Here is a 17,500-nt window from a genome sequence, read left to right as displayed (position 1 = left end):
AGAGATTAGTCTCGATAACCAAGTGATCAAAAGTAGGGTCAAAATTTAAATTTTGTACCCAAGAGACAGCTCATTTCAAAAGTTAGCAAGAAGAGCTTTTTTTACCTGCTGGAGAATAGGTAATGTTACTCTATTAGGTAAATGTGTTTGTGGTAGATCTTACTCAGCTGATTACTGCCAAATTTCTATAACTCCCTAATTAACTAAAGATTATTCACGTCTTTTGGCAAAATGTCTTATTAGGTATGCTGAAGGTAATCAATCATCTGTTCCCTAATTTCCTGTTTGGCTTTCGCCAATTTCCTGTACGGTTCAGAGATTCCTTGATTGTGGTCAGACGGATGTTTTCTTAACATCGCTATTGAATTTCTAAGTAATGGATTGCAGAGAGTAGATGTTGATGGACACCATAGCGAGTATAGGAATGTGAATCATCTGGTGTTGCTCAAGGTAGTGTTTTCGGCCCTTTACTTTTCATGCTATATACACGTATTTAATTTGGGCTGGTTATAGCCTTGTTACAAAAGCAGATGATGCTACTCTTTTTGCTTCAGTCCCAACTCTTGAATGCAAACTTATGGTTATTGAATTCTTTAACAGACATATGGCTAAAATTTACGTATGATGCAAATAATGGGACATGAAGTTAAACCCTAAGAAAACTCAAATACTACACAGTATTCTATAAGCTGTGACCAAGTTGTGAAATAATCTTCCTAATCGGGTAGTTGAATCAGTAGAAATTCAAAAGTTCAAAGTTGTAGCAAATGTTTTTATGTTGAGCAGGCTGACATAAGTCTTTTTATAGTTTATATATGACCTATATGTTTTGATGTTGTTACTGTTTTTAGAATGATTTATTGTTCATTTTTCTCATCATTTATTTATTTCCTTTTATTGAGAAAGTCTTTTAAGATTTTCAGTGATCAGTTTTAATTCTTTCATTTTATCTTGTTTTGAGTATTGTTCTCCTTTCTAGTCTTCAGCTGTTGATTCTCACCTTAATTTGTTGGACAGATATTTACGGTCTATAGAATTCCTTATTCCTGATCTTAATATCATTCTCTGGCATCGTCGTAAAGTTAGGTCTTTATTCATTTTGCATAAGTTTTTTAATAATTCAGATCATCCACTGCATTCAGATCTTCCTGGACTATACCATTCTGTACGTAGTACTAGATATGCAATTAATTCTAACAGGCATGCCATCTCCATTATAAGGCTCAATACTACACAACGTTCCAGAAGTTTTATTCCAGCTGGGATCAGATTGTGGAATCACCTCCCTAAGCTGGCAGTGGAATCGGTGGAACTAAACAAGTTCAAATTTTTTGTGAATTCTTTTCTGTTGTAAGGGATGACATAATTATCATTCTATAGTTTACATACGACTGATATATTTTAACATTGTTACTAATATTAGAATATTTCAAATTTTTCTTTTAATTACTTATATACTGTATTTCCTTATTTCTATTCCTCAAAGGGCTGCTTTCTCTGTTGAAGCCCTTGGGCTTGTCGCATTCTACTTTTCCAACCAGGGTTGCAGCTTGGCTCATAACGATAATAATAAAATGATGAATGCTGAGATCAAAATTCAAATTTCGCTCCTGCAGCCAACGCTACTTTTAGAATGTAAAGTTTGTAAACAAATAACTATAGTCCATTTCTTTTAGCGAGGCAGATTTGCACTGACTCACAGGGGTGCCGTTTTAGCTCGGAAAAGTTTCCTGATCGCTGATTGGTTAGAATTATCTTGTCCAACCAATCAGCGATCAGGAAACTTTTCGGAGCTAAAAGGGCACCGCTGTGAGTCGGTGCAAATATGCCTCGCTAAAAGAAATGGACTATAGTATTGATGTAAAATTAAAACGGCTTCATCCAAATGGGGTGGAATGTTACCAAGAGGCCTATTTGATTGTGTTATTTTTGTAAGTTATTATTTTTTTTTTTTCGTCAATGTTTTCGTTTGTCTTTTTTTTCTCTTTTCAAAGAAAAAAGAATTTAAAGGTGACGAACTAAAAATTAAGTACAAGATTACGACTCACCTTTCAAAACGATATTGATATGTTATCATAAGTCTATAGAAACCATAACACCTCTATATCTTCCCCAATAATGACCATCTGGGCTTTCAAGGACATCACGGGAAATATATGTCCTATACAATATCATTTTGAATGTTTACGCAGTGTCACATTAATGTCAAGACCTATGTTCTATACGGATTTTCATTTTCAATTGGTATAATCTTAATAAGTTTACGAGCAATGTTTGAGCAACCGGGGTCAGCTCATTCCTAGAAGTTTTGGTGGCATTATCTCTGGGAAGACACAGCACAACTCCGTTCAATTGCCAAATTTAGTGCCCTTGGAGATTCAGAATAAACATCGCTTACACTTGTGAAAGGAGACCTCTAATCTACCTAGAAGAGCAGTGTCGAAGAAACAACGGAGGGTCTTGGATCCTATTGAAAGTTAGAAAACTCCAACAGATAAATACAATGCCTTAAAACTATACCTCAGAGGTATAATACAACAGAAAATCAATAAAGGTGGGGCCGCCCTAAGTGATTTCAAAGTGTAGAACCTTCCACTTACGTCTCCCACCGATAAATTTGTCTTCGTCATATTTTGAAGAACACTTGAACTGGCAATATGCACCTAGAAAATAAGCTGATATACCATGCAGGTTTGTTAAGAAGCAAATGAATCGTATATCAATATGATACAGATGCCCAGGTGAAGGATATCCCCACAATACATTGCAACAACGACAACGAGCCGTTTCTCGAAGTGCCTCTCCTGCTACCTACAATAGCTGCAATATACAACTAAGATGAACAGACATAAAGATTCCCCTTACTGCACAGGATCGTGTTGAGCAAGCCAGTGGATGTTGTGCTCTGAAACGTATTACAGTAAAAGCTCAACTCTAAAACCATTTAGCTCAGACTGACGCGAGCTTTCAACTATAAGTCTGGGGCTCCACTTTGATGTAACAGGTATTTTGCGCTCTTGTGTTTTACTTGCAGTCATGAAATGAGGCTTTCTGAAATGTCTCCTGCAATTGAAGCTATTAAACAGAGAGAGAGAGAGAGAGAGAGAGAGAGAGAGAGAGAGAGAGAGAGAGAGAGAGAGAGAGGGTGTGCAAATGATGGAATTAAGATTACCTCGTCAATGTGATTTTTTGTTCTTTTTTTTTTTTTTTTTTTTTTTGCTCATTACATGAAAGGTGCATCAAAGTTCCAAGGCAATGCTCATAAACCGGTCTTTTCCTTGCAAGAGTCGGAGATCAAGGTCAAAATCCTGTATGTGATATGTCCGAGCCACCATTGTGTCAAGAGGGCAAAAGTGTGATTAACAATAATTAAATTAAAGCTATGTAAAGGTCTCCCGTAACATTATTCAGAAGTCTTGTGTTATAAGTGACATGATTCGAAGACCCAATCGTATTGCCAATAACTATTGAATGTGAGGTGATAGCAGTATTAACATCAAAGCTAATCTCCTAATGAAGTTTAACAAACGGGGTGCTGAATTTTAGGCGTGAAAAGACAGTCAACATCAACATCTGAGAGGTCAATTGCTTAATTCAGTCCTTTACGTTATTCACTTTTAGGCTCAAATTTTCAGTTTCCTCAGAATTTCGTGAGTTTTGTAATAGTCATCTTTTTAAGTCATGGGTTTTAAATTTTCTAAGGAGGCAGCACAGAAAAGTTTTAGAGCATCAATGCCCTTCTCGGTCTCTTAGAAAAATAGTTATGAATGAAGAGGGAGATAATAGATTGAGTAGATGGTCACTGCATCCATTCACCATAAATAACAAAATCTCGTTAAGTCATAGGCCATTCATTGCATACACAATCTATTCACCAGAAGCTCGTAACTGTCTTTACCTCAGCCAGAATGCATTTGGCATAATACTTCTGACCTTTTGCCGCGTATCTGAAAATGACGGGAGCTAGAGAAGAGAACCTCAACGTCACCTTTAGTTCCAAACATTTAGCTATGACATATAAAGCATAGTTGAAATATTGTTTTAATATTGTGCGAGATGACTGTTAGCTACTAACAGAGATGGGAGATGAATGCAAGTTAAGTTTATTCAACAAGACAACGAGCGTATATAAAGACAGTTGCGTGCAAGGACACAAATTTCAAACAGTATAAAACATACGATGGCAAAGTTAAACATGTTTCTATTATCAGTGCTGGGGAGAGCGGGAGATGGAAAAAACAAAAAAACAAATACCAATAACGTTACACTGTACGAGCGTGTATGAAACACGTGCGGTACAATAGTTACTAAGCAAATATGTATTTCTGGTTATTAAACACACACACACACGCACACACACACACACATATATATATATATATAAAGAGAGAGAGAGAGAGAGAGAGAGAGAGAGAGAGAGAGAGAGAGAGAGAGAGAGCATTGGCTCTAATTATGAGCTTAGCAAGATCGCTTAGAAGCGAGTGCATTGGCATGGTCGTTAGACAGCATCCGCAGGTATTCTTCTTCTGTTGATTGCCCGGAGTTTAGTCCGGACGGGAGCTTTTTGACAAGATGACATTGCCCCTAAGTCTCGTAGGTCGCTATAAGAGTGGGGAAGGCCTGACACCATCACCTCATCCCAAATGCGCTTTTTAAAAACCAGAAGGGTTAACATCTTCCGGAACCATTTCTTCTAAAGCAGTGGTTCTCAAACATTTTCAGGCTGCCGCACCTTTGGATTCCAGATGGAGTCCTTGCGCCCTTGATACACTTGAAACTACGTACCAAAACTACGCATTCTTTTGTTATTCTCATGTCAATTCTATTATCTCTAAACTACATACAAGTTTTTTTGTCGTAATGTTCATGACATATTTCTTGTCCTTAAGATTTTATAAAAAGACAATTAAGCTATAATTGCTTAAATGCTCTTAATACCACCCTGCCGACCCCAAGCACATCTTCTAACTCACTTCTACCCTCCCCTCCATATCAATCCCCCCTTCCCACCACACCACCCAGGTACGCCCACCTTGGAAATCACTGGTCTAATGGAAAAAGCCGTACGCTGTTGTATTTCTAAAACCACTTGATTCCTAAATAAAATGATCTCCAATACTTATCTGCATCTTGATGATTAGCAATTCGAAGGCAACGCTGATAGCAATTCGAAGGCAACGCTGAAATTCAATGGATATCTTTATCATTGTTTTTATGGATTAAGGTTTTTAGGATAGAAGACATTGGGAGGTATTCATAAAATTGAAGGATATCCTTGTAAGCATAAGGTAGACAATGATTCTCTGAAGCCAAAGGTAGAAGTATAAGCAAATCTTTCTTTCCATATTCATAATGATTACCTTTTACTTGCGAGGATATCCTCCAAGCAGCAGTAAAAGGTTGACTCATGTTTCGGGAGCGCTTAGTTACATGTTGGAACTTGTAAGATTTCATTTGTGCTGTCAAGATAAGAAAGAGTTTAGTATTTATAATACGTATTTAATGCCCTGTTTTTACTTGTATTTAATTAATTTTACGCATCAGAAAGAACACAGACGCCACCACGCCTTCCCCAAAGCCTCGCTGGCGACATCTATCCCCCACCCCTTGCATTAGAAGTTCTTTGACCTCTTTTTAGCTTCCCCACCCCATGCATTAGAAGTTCTTTGACCTTTTTTTAGCTCCCCCACCCCTTGCATTAGAAGTTTTTTTTACCTCTTTTTAGCTCCCCCACCTCAAGCATTAGAAGTTCTTTGACCTCTTTTTAGCTCCTACACCCCTTGCATTAGAAGTTCTTTGACCTCTTTTTAGCTCCCCCACCCCTTGCATTAGAAGTTCTTTGACCTCTTTTTAGCTCACCACCCCTTGCATTAGAAGTTCTTTGACCTCTTTTTAGCTCCCCCACCCCTTGCATTAGAAGTTCTTTGACCTTTTTTTAGCTCCCCCACCCCTTGCATTAGAAGTTCTTTGACCTCTTTTTAGCTCCCCCTCCCCATGCATTAGAAGTTCTTTGACCTTTTTTTAGCTCCCACACCCCTTGCATTAGAAGGTCTTTGACCTCTTTTTAGCGCCCACACCCCTTGCATTAGAAGTTCTTTGACCTCTTTTTAGCTCCCACACCCCTTGCATTGGAAGTTCTTTGATCTCTTTTTAGCTCCCACACCCCTTGCATTAGAAGTTCTTTGACCTCTTTTTAGCTCCCACACCTCTAGCATTAAAAGTTCTTTGATTTCTTTTTAGCTCCCACACCTCTAGCATTAGAAGTTCTTTGACCTCTTTTCAGCTCCCACACCTGTAGCATTAGAAGTTCTTTGACCTCTTTTTAGCTCCCCCACCCCTTGCATTAGAAATTCTTTGACCTCTTTTTAGCTCCCACACCTCTAGCATTGGAGGTTCTTTGACCTCTTTTTAGCTCCCACACCTCTAGCATTAAAAGTTCTTTGACCTCTTTTTAGCTCCTACACCTCTAACATTAGAAGTTCTTTGACCTCTTTTTAGCTCCCACACCCCTTGCATTAGAAGTTCTTTGACCTCTTTTTAGCTCCCACACCCCTTGCATTAGAAATTCTTTGACCTCTTTTTAGCTCCCCCACCCCTTGCATTAGAAGTTTTTTGACCTCTCTTTAGCTCCCCCACCCCTTGCATTAGAAATTCTTTGACCTCTTTTTAGTTCCCACACCCTTTGCATTAGTAGTTCTTTGACCTCTTTTTAGCTCCCACACCCCTTGCATTAGAAGTTCTTTGACCTCTTTTTAGCTCCCACACCCCTTGCATTGGAAGTTCTTTGATCTCTTTTTAGCTCCCACACCCCTTGCATTAGAAGTTCTTTGACCTCTTTTTAGCTCCCCCACCCCTTGCATTAGAATTTCTTTGACCTCTTTTTAGTTCCCACACCCCTTGCATTAGAAGTTCTTTGACCTCTTTTTAGCTCCCACACCCTTTGCATTAGAAGTTCTTTGACCTCTTTTTAGCTCCCACACCCCTTGCATTAGAAGTTCTTTGACCTCTTTTTAGCTCCCATACCCCTTGCATTGGAAGTTCTTTGACCTCTTTTTAGCTCCCACACCCCTTGCATTAGAAGTTATTTAACCTCTTTTTAGCTCCCACACCCCCTACATTAGAAGTTCTTTGACCTCCTTTTAGCTCCCACACCACTTGCATTAGAAGTTCTTTGACTTCTTTTTAGCTCCCACACCCCTTGCATTAGAAGTTCTTTGACCTCTTTTTAGCTCCCCCACCCCTTGCATTAGAAGTTTTTTTACCTCTCTTTAGCTCCCCCACCCCTTGCATTAGAATTTCTTTGACCTCTTTTTAGTTCCCACACCCTTTGCATTAGAAGTTCTTTGACCTCTTTTTAGCTCCCACACCCCTTGCATTAGAAGTTCTTTGACCTCTTTTTAGCTCCCACACCCCTTGCATTGGAAGTTCTTTGACCTCTTTTTAGCTCCCACACCCCTTGCATTAGAAGTTCTTTGACCTCTTTTTAGCTCCCCCACCCCTTGCATTAGAAGTTCTTTGACCTCTTTTTAGTTCCCCCACCCCTTGCATTAGAATTTCTTTGACCTCTATTTAGTTCCCACACCCCTTGCATTAGAAGTTCTTTGACCTCTTTTTAGCTCCCACACCCTTTGCATTAGAAGTTCTTTGACCTCTTTTTAGCTCCCACACCCCTTGCATTAGAAGTTCTTTGACCTCTTTTTAGCTCCCACACCCCTTGAATTGGAAGTTCTTTGACCTCTTTTTAGCTCCCACACCCCTTGCATTAGAAGTTATTTAACCTCTTTTTAGCTCCCACACCCCCTACATTAGAAGTTCTTTGACCTCCTTTTAGCTCCCACACCACTTGCATTAGAAGTTCTTTGACTTCTTTTTAGCTCCCACACCCCTTGCATTAGAAGTTCTTTGACCTCTTTTTAGCTCCCCCACCCCTTGCATCCAAAGTTCTTTGACCTCTTTTTAGCCCCCCCACCCCTTGCATTAGAAGTTCTTTGACCTCTTTTTAGCTCCCCCACCCCTTGCATTAGAAGTTCTTTGACCTCTTTTTAGCTCCCACACCCCTTGCATTAGTTCTTTGACCTCTTTTTAGGTCCCACACCCCATGCATTAGAAGATCTTTGACCTCTTTTTAGCTCCCACACCCTTTGCATTAGAAGTTCTTTGACCTCTTTTTAGCTCCCACACCTCTAGCATTAGAAGTTCTTTGACCTCTTTTTAGCTCCCACACCTCTAGCATTAGAAGTTCTTTGACCCCTTTTTAGCTCCCACACCTCTAGCATTAGAAGTTCTTTGACCTCTTTCCAGCTCCCTTACCTCAAGCAATAGAAGTTCTTTGACCTCTCTTTATAGCTCCCACACCTCTAACATTAGAAGTTCTTTGACCTCTCTCTTTAGCTCCCACACTTCTAGCATTAGAAGTTCTTTGACATATATTTCTAGGTTCCATACTTTTAGCATTAGAGGGTCCTCGATCTATATTTTGAGGTGCCTTACTTCTAGCATTAGAGGCTCTCTAGTTTTAGGTGTCTTACCTCTGGCATCAGAGGCTCCTCTTCGCTGTTCTATCCTGTCTTCTAGTTTTCAAGATCTTCTTTCATTAGATTATCTGTTTCTTTCGAGATTTCATTGTCTCTTTTCCTTAGTTCGTCAGTGAATTCTAGATTTCAAAAGAGATTTCAGTGCCGCGAGTCCTCACTTCGTCAGATTCCTCAGAGAAATCGAATGCATTTATTCTTTACCTATCTGGGCAATGAGTAAAGAGATGAATACCATCGATTTTTCCGCATACACTATCATGCCAAAGTAAATGACGAGCAACATGATATATTTACCAATGTCGTCTGGATATGTCCTTACTTCAATGGCGAATTTAGGGACAATTCTGTTGAAGAATACACATCACTCACCGTTCAGTTGAACCATTCTGCCTCCATCTTCATTCCTCGCAATCCGTTTTTGCACCGATACAAAGCCTCGTACTTTTTCCAAGAGTCTCCTTTAATAAGACATCGTTTCAAAACCCCAAGCAAAGCTCAGCTGCCAACGGAAGATCCCGTGTCTTTCTATAGGTCAGGCGATATAAAAGGAACGATCAGCAACTTCGGCAGCAACCAAAACCATCTGTAGTTGATGGTGTTCCGAAGACGTAACACATAATTCTTACCGGCTTCTTCCTATTCCGCCAGAACGCAATCTCTGTGAGTTAAGTGAAATCCTTCTCCCAGTCATCAACTCATATCCTCTTACCCCTATTGACGCGTAATTCCTTGGTTAGATTCTGCCAGCTACATACAGATCATGTGAGGTGTTGCAGGCTACGTTTGAAAAAATGAAGATCAGGTCTTCAGAAGTCATTTGAAGCTCGGGGAGGAGTTGTTCAGGACTGCTCCAGGAAATTTCAATTCTGGAGTCATTCAGGAATCCATATTAAGTATACGGCTATGTCCTTTGAAGACTTGAAAATTCGGGAAAGTTTTCTTCCGAAACCGTTCTGAGATTCCGTTCTGGAGGCATTCAGAATTCCATACTAAGTCTATGGCTATTTTTTCTGAAGCCATTTGGAAATCCAGGAAAGTTTTCTTCCGATACCATTCTGAGATTCCGTTCTGGAGGCATTCAGAATTCCATGCTAAGTCTATGGCTATTTCTTCTGAAGCCATTTGGAAATCCGAGAAGATTTTCTTCCGAATTCTCTTAGGACTCGCGAAAAATTCCATTCTTGTTTTATAACAACACCAACAATAACAATAATGATAATAATGATAATAATAATTATTATAATAATAGTAATAATAATAATAATAATAATAATAGTAATAATAGTAATAATAGTAATAATAATAATAATAATAATAATAAACTACGTGATTTGATTTATGGATTTGAGTTGAAAAGTTTTGAAGACGCTAAGCGCTCACCTTTGCAGTTTGAAGGAATCTTTAAGATACCCGGACGAAGGGCGAACGGTAATTGAGGTTTAAAGCAAACCGAATTGAAATAGTTGATTTCAGCTAAATTATTTCAGGTTTGGGATTTAGAACAATCTATTTCTAGTACGAATCGATATATATATATATATATATATATATATATATATATATATATATATATATATATATATATATATATATATATATAAACTGTATTTATATACTATATGAATACAGTATATTTGCATGTACTGTACACACACACATACACACACACACACACACACACACATATATATATATATATATATATATATATATATATATATATATACATACATACATATATACTGTTTGTACATACATACATCCCTAAATACAGCAGCCTTCGTATTGTCCCAACTGTTTATACATGCAAAAGCAAATATAAAATGCATATCACCAAGTTATGGCTTAACCTTGATATTTCATCGAGATTCCAGGTGAGGACAAGATATCTGTCCACAAGCCACTGTACATTTTGTTCATCAAAACGGAATAACATCTTGAAATCACGATCAAGTGTGGGTAAACGGGGCATGTATTGTTTAACATGCCTCACATCCACAAAATCTGCCATCGTGCTGAGAATCGGACAGAACAACCTTTCTCTTCGAACTGCAGTCTGCTACTGACCAGACTCAGCTTTTTCGAAGCATATGCTCTTTATATGAAGTAAAGGGTCTTCTTTATGTATAACCATTTACTTTTATGTGATTATAAGGATATGCTCTTGCTCTAAAAGTAGAAGCTTTTGCTTGAAATGTTTATGAATACAAGTAGAAGGATTTCTTTCATATTTTGCAAGTATAAGCATATCCTTTTCTTTATGAATACCGCCCATAGCCTTTCTTTAACAACGGGAAAACTTGAAATGCCTTTTTCCCATTGAAATTCCTAAGTTTGTTTATATTGTGTTTGTTACTGAAGGTATTGAAAATGAAATATTCGTCTGCAATGCAAAAATATTAAGTCTATTTTTATTTCCTTACTTTTATTCTTCTATGTTTATAAACGATTAAACGTGAATGAAACAGCTGAATATAACTGGAAATAGTGGTTATTTTACTACTTATTCCTTACATATGGATAAACTAGTTTGCTCATGTCGTTAAAAAGTACAAAAAACTTAAGTTAACTTTGCATGTCGCATTCAATTTCAGTATTTTCTGACTATTGATTGATGTAATAAGGAAGGAAATTAACTAGTAAATGAGTATGTTGTCAATTTACTGTTACCTAATATCAATGTAAACAATTACCGTTATACTAAATTAAAGTAATTTTTCATTAATGACAACATTGAACTCATACTGCAAAAGATTTCAGTGTAATATGCATTGTCTGGCATGAACAACAATAATTTGAGATGCAGTTTATCCAATTAAAGTGAGGCGCAAATCATTATGTTTATTTACGCCAAGAACTTTTTTTACAGCCACAAGTACATATTTCTAAATTTTACCTTACTAGAAACTTCCTTTTGACTTCGCCTTATTTATTGCAACAATTTCCTTTTACGTATTGTGATGATTCATATAATCCAGCTTTACAATACACCATTTTTCAATATCATAGAGCTGAAACTAACTCTACACACCTTGATAAAAACATTTTAATACTTAAACAGTATTAAACTATGAATCAATTGAAAGGAAAATTAACTGAAACTTGCATATTGACAGAATTTGTCTCAAACCTAATTTTCAGATATAATTTTCCCGATAAAGTTCTTAAGTCTTCTTCGCTTGCATAAAAACTCGTAACTTTATCCTTAATTACTATTTACAATTACTTACCTTTGTAATATATTAAAATCAATACTCTAGAATGAAGTCTCAATCTAAATACCGCTGTAAGACGAAACTGTAAACCCACACGTGGTCAGCACGAAATGATACGTCTACACATAAGGAAACAAAATGGTAATATACTTTGAGTTTTTTTATAGCAGGGTGATGAAAAACCTAGTCCTTTACTTCTGAAATATAATAAATATAAGTCCTTATATTCACTAGTCACTGTTGATAATTCATATATGTTAGCAATAGAAATATTTCAACTAAATGCTGTGCCCTTTAAGGTAGACATCCCATTCTCTCTTGTTACATTGATATCTACATCTAAAAGTTGAAAGGAAAAAAAATTATTCAGTTACTTGATTAGTTTTCCATCTTATGTATATAGTTCTCTTTCAACTTTCCAATGTAATATTGATAACCTTTTACAGCTGAGACTTAGACGGATTCAGTCAATGTATATATATATATATATATATATATATATATATATATATATATATATATATGTATATATATATATATATATATATATATATATACAGTATATATATATATATATATATATATATATATTCCTTTTTACTGTTAGCTAATGTGTACAGAGATAGATGAATATGAATAAATTTTATGCATATATTACATATATTGTACATATATATATATATATATATATATATATATATATATATATATATATGTGTGTGTGTGTGTGTGTGTGTGTGTGTATATATATATACATATATATATATATATATCTATATATATATATATATATGTATATATATATGTATATATATACTGTATGTATATGTATATAAATGTATTTACTTGTATATATATATATATATATATATATATATATATATATATATATATATATGATATATTTTGCGTGTGTATATATACACAAAATATATATAGTATGTGTATGAAAATACATATTACATACACATAGTATATATACAGTAAATGCCTATATACACATGTATGTATGCCTACAAACATATATATGCATATATGTGTTTATATGGATGTGTAAGTACATATACACACATGTATATACTGTATATACATATGTATATATATGCATTTATATATAGGTATATATATACCTATATTTATATATATATATATATATATATATATATATATATATATATATATATATATATATATACTGTATATACAGTATATAGTGTTTAAATGGTAAAAGGGTTTGTGTATCGCCATGGTCATCAAATTTGTAATAGTTTGGACTACCCATACTTGGTTGGTTTTTTGTGGGCGATCAGACTAAAGTCTCCTACCATAATCAATCCGCAGTGACCAGCTTGGTGATGAAAATGAACAAACTCCAAACATGACTAAGCACAGGTCTAAGTTCTTTGTAATACAATGAACAAGAAACAGCTATATTTGTTCCAAAAGTTTGATTCAACCGTGGTACAACTGGCTACCCATGATTTCTTGCTTTAACACAGCTGTTACTCATGATTTCTTGCTCTAAACACAGCTAAGGTGCTGGGTATATATGGATTCCACAGCCAAAGTCTACATATAATAAGACATCATCTGAAACTTAATGTAGTTGTAGATCTTAACTCAGACATTTAATCAAATTCCTGTTATTTCTTAGTGAAATTCCCTTCAACGAACAATAAAGATAAACTGGATTAGGAACAGCACGCTTTACTAAAAAAAGCAAAGATTTATCATCTAAGTTTTTTATACAAATGGACGTGGATAACTGGATAATCACTGGATAACTATGAATGCAATCATGGTAACTTACCCACGTCTATTCATGAAGAATCAATTTTAATAACGCCCAAATCATTAGCCAGGGAATACTGTATAATGACAAGTGCCAGAGTGTTGTGTGACAGCTCCTGATGATTAAAAGGAAAGACTTGAAGAGAATAATTACATTATGTCGCTACAATGGGTCAGACAGTACGTATCATTATATTATTACTTAGATGACATTTGGGACTCATTTAAGCCTGCTTATTGAAGAATACAAATCATGGAAGACAGGATGTTGGATTATGACTCAAGTATGGATCGTTTTGAATATGTGAAGATATTCGAGGCACGATATTGATAATGCGGCAAAACTCATCAACACCATCTCATCAGCAGCTTTCTTGGCATCTACGATAAGAAAATAGCCTTAGGTTGTAACGTTCAAATCTATAAGGATTAAAGACTACTCCTCTAAATATAAGTTCCTTTCATAAGGATGCAGCATTTCAAAGACAATTCTCCTGCAGTCTCTTTACATCCAGTAAAATATAGACATATAGGATGGGATGAGAGTGTGACTTAAGGAAATGAGTTTTTTTTTAGTAAATATAGTGTTTAAACGTAATTAAATGTGAAGACATTTGATAGACAGGCAAATAGATGTTGTTTAAGTAAAAGAAAATAGGAAATATTAATAGCAAATGTAGTAAAGATATTTTAAACGAGGGGAGACAGGAATGGATGATTTCCCAGAATAAAAAAAAAAAAGTAAATTCGTGGTTTAAAAATCTGATAATTTCAGGTATTGCCAAGCCCGAAGAAGATCTGGAACATCGCAGGCAAGTCTTTGGTGCCAACGTAATCCCGCCGAAGGCCCCGAAGAGTTTCTTGCATCTCGTATGGGAGGCACTGAAGGACACAACACTTATTATCCTTCAGGTGGCAGCCGTCGTGAGCATTATTTTGTCCTTCTTCGAAGCTGAGGATGAAGTCATGGGTAAGTTGGACTCTTATTCATCTTTGATGAACATCAACAAACTGAGTTCTTTCAGATAGGCTGAGAGCTATTTAGCTGTTACAATATCTCAGGAGTACATCTTTCTTTCAAATCGAAATATTCGTATTGGTGTTGTTACTTATTTTGTTTAGTGTTCTTCCCTAATGTATATGAGAATTAATGATCTGGAATTAGTGCGTTAGCATTAACCTCTCCAAACCTAACCTTATGTATCTTAAGCATTTTTACTCACCTGGGACTTCGAATTCCTAATGCCATCCCATTCATCTGACAGTACCTTTGATTCCACTCATTGTGCAATCGACCTGGTCTTTTGAAACATCCCGTACCTTTAGTTTGTATTTCGTTAGTTTAGGCGACTAAGTAAATGTACTAAATGCTTTTATTGTTCAGTAAACAGACAATAACGTTCTCTTGATTAGTATCCTAGTTATTATTGTTGCTATTCCTGTCAGTGACGTCAGCTATTTCAAATCGTAACTAATACTTTTTTTTATATCAGGAACCAATTTTACTAGTTTCTACATTGCTACCTTTGATATAAATTCATTACACGATTATTTCTCCACTACTCTCGCTTCTTACTTCCTACCTCTCCTGTCCCTGATTTCCCCATTTCTTGTTTCATCTATAGCTTCCCATCTTTGACACTCTTCTCGTTCTTGTCAACTTTACCAGCTCATGGTTGACCACCTTTCCTTGATTTTTTTCTTTTATTTTTTTTTACTTTGGACTCGTTAGCTTTTCAGTCCACCGTTGATTAGGCCTGTATGAGAATCTCTACCAATTATTCTCATTATCACCATCGTCTCTTTCCTTTATCAGTTTTCCTCACTATTTCTCATATTTATATCGTTTGATGACAATATCATTATTTCTTACTCCTTATCATCTCTCCACTAATATTTTATGTTTTTTTTTTCCTTGTACTATTTTTTCTAAAGTCTTCATAAGTATGTACGATTACGTCACACATTTCATCTGTCCGTTGTTGTATTGTGTCTAACGAAGGACTTTCCTTCACACATAATCCTTTATGTATTTCCCCTTCTACAGAAGGAAGTCACGAGCCATCGATTTTGGTGGTGGAAGAGGGTAAGGGATTTACCTGTGTGTGTTTGTTTGTTCTAAAAACATCTCAATATTTTGTGCATGTCCTAAAAATTTTTATGTACGGTCAACTCATTTATTGGTTCAAGTAATATAGTTTTTATAAAGGAATTAAATAATGCAGCCTAAAATTATTGTAAATTCGATATTCTTCATATTGATGGTATTGTTGCATGACCTATAAAGCTTACAGAAAGTTTCATATCATCAATTTAAAATTTTTGTCTTATTATCTATTATGAACTTTGCACATTGGCACCAGTAACAGGAAGAAAATGTGTTACAATTACACCAGTATTTTAGTTGGTGTAAGTCCACATAAAATGATTATAGCATTGTTGTTCTATGCTAGGAGAAAGTTTATATTAATTTACCTAGAGAAACATATGGGTTTTATTTTCTTATGAGACAATACAAATTCACGACCATAAAACATCTGTTTACTGTTGAAATAAGCTTGGACAGATCTGTGTGAAGAATATGTCATATTCTTCGCAATCTGGTAAACATGGTGTTATTAATGACTTTAATCAAGAAATAACGAAAGTGAAAATATTATCAAAGTAATATCTTATCTAACCTCTTTTGCAGTTGTTATATGATATTTATAGAGAGAAAGTTCTTATTCAAAGCTGTACTTCTTTTGTGTTTTTGAAGAGAAAGACTGGCTCTCAATTCTTGCACAGAAATGTCAAATTTAAAAATATAAACTGATAACCTGGTTACTGCCTCATTGTTTATTAAGCTTGATCTTCAGTTTCTATTACTACATTTCACAAATCAATCCTTTTCTTTAATATCTACTAGATTTTATATGTATGCTTCTAAATATTATAGATTATGTACAATAAATGGTACTTTAAAATGCTTGAGGAATTTAACTAGGCTACCGATTTCTATACTTTTCCTGTGTGCATGTCTTAAATAAAGTTTGCATGATCCTGAAAAACTTGATAAATAACATAGGGTTCTAATATACCTTGATAAATACCTGCATGGCTCTAAAACTTTACTTCTAATATAGTCAATATTCAAAAGGTAATCAAGTTATATGACTATGATTCCCCAAAGAAATTCTTTGCAGATTTTAAAATCATTCAAGTAATATTTGTATTTACAAGAATAATCCTGCAAATGTGTACACAATTTGAAACGATCCAGTTGACGAAATTAGAACGACTCAGGTGCACGATTCTTGGAGTACCATTACACATTCATCTTATTAACCAAACAATAATATAAACTAGAGTCACCTAAAACGACATGAATACCTAGAAAAGAGATAAAACAAAATCATCAATATTAGATTTTCATATCGTTCAGTGTTAAACAAAATTGAGAAGTATGTTGAAAGGTACTGTACAACGAATAAAAAGTTATGTGTAATTATCAAAGATTAAGATATTGGATAAAGATTCATAAACTTGAAACACTTAATATACTCGTCTCACAATTACTTAATGTTACCTCAAGAAAATTATATTTATGATACCACAAAGAAGCATGATAATATATTCAAAGCAAGTTGTTATATCAGCATGAAGAGCAAGTACTACAATTGCAATATAGCATGGTATTCTTCCATTGCACTCTGACCACTGTACGTTATTATTCAATTTATGGGAATGACGCAAGAATCTATCGATTACAGACACTATGGTCCTTCAGGAATGCTCAAAAATTGTTATTTCTAAAGAGTAAGAAAGACTGGTGCATGGAGCTTGTATATGTTTATATATTACATAGAATAGGCTATAATTAATCTGTTTCTAATATTTGTATGCAGTCTTTTGTGGGGTTTATTATGTTTAGACGTTTTGAGGGCTTGAAACTTCAGTACATTTAATGCTTAGGCAGTT

At 35.3% G+C, this 17,500-nt stretch overlaps 1 protein-coding gene across 1 annotated transcript in view; it reads left to right on the top strand.

Annotated features, from left to right (window-relative positions):
* Positions 1–17,500, top strand: part of LOC137619483 (plasma membrane calcium-transporting ATPase 4-like) — a 230,634-nt gene that overhangs the window by 143,898 nt on the left and 69,236 nt on the right. The window contains exon 3 of the mRNA XM_068349545.1: positions 14,316–14,510. Coding sequence (XP_068205646.1) covers positions 14,316–14,510 — 195 coding nt within the window. The remainder of the gene's footprint in view (positions 1–14,315; positions 14,511–17,500) is intronic.

The sequence above is a fragment of the Palaemon carinicauda genome, chromosome 26 (genome assembly GCF_036898095.1).
Source record: "Palaemon carinicauda isolate YSFRI2023 chromosome 26, ASM3689809v2, whole genome shotgun sequence".
In the NCBI taxonomy this organism is placed as follows: domain Eukaryota; kingdom Metazoa; phylum Arthropoda; class Malacostraca; order Decapoda; family Palaemonidae; genus Palaemon; species Palaemon carinicauda.
The sequence above is the reverse complement of the archived record's forward strand: the minus strand, read 5'-3'. Positions and strand labels throughout refer to the sequence as shown.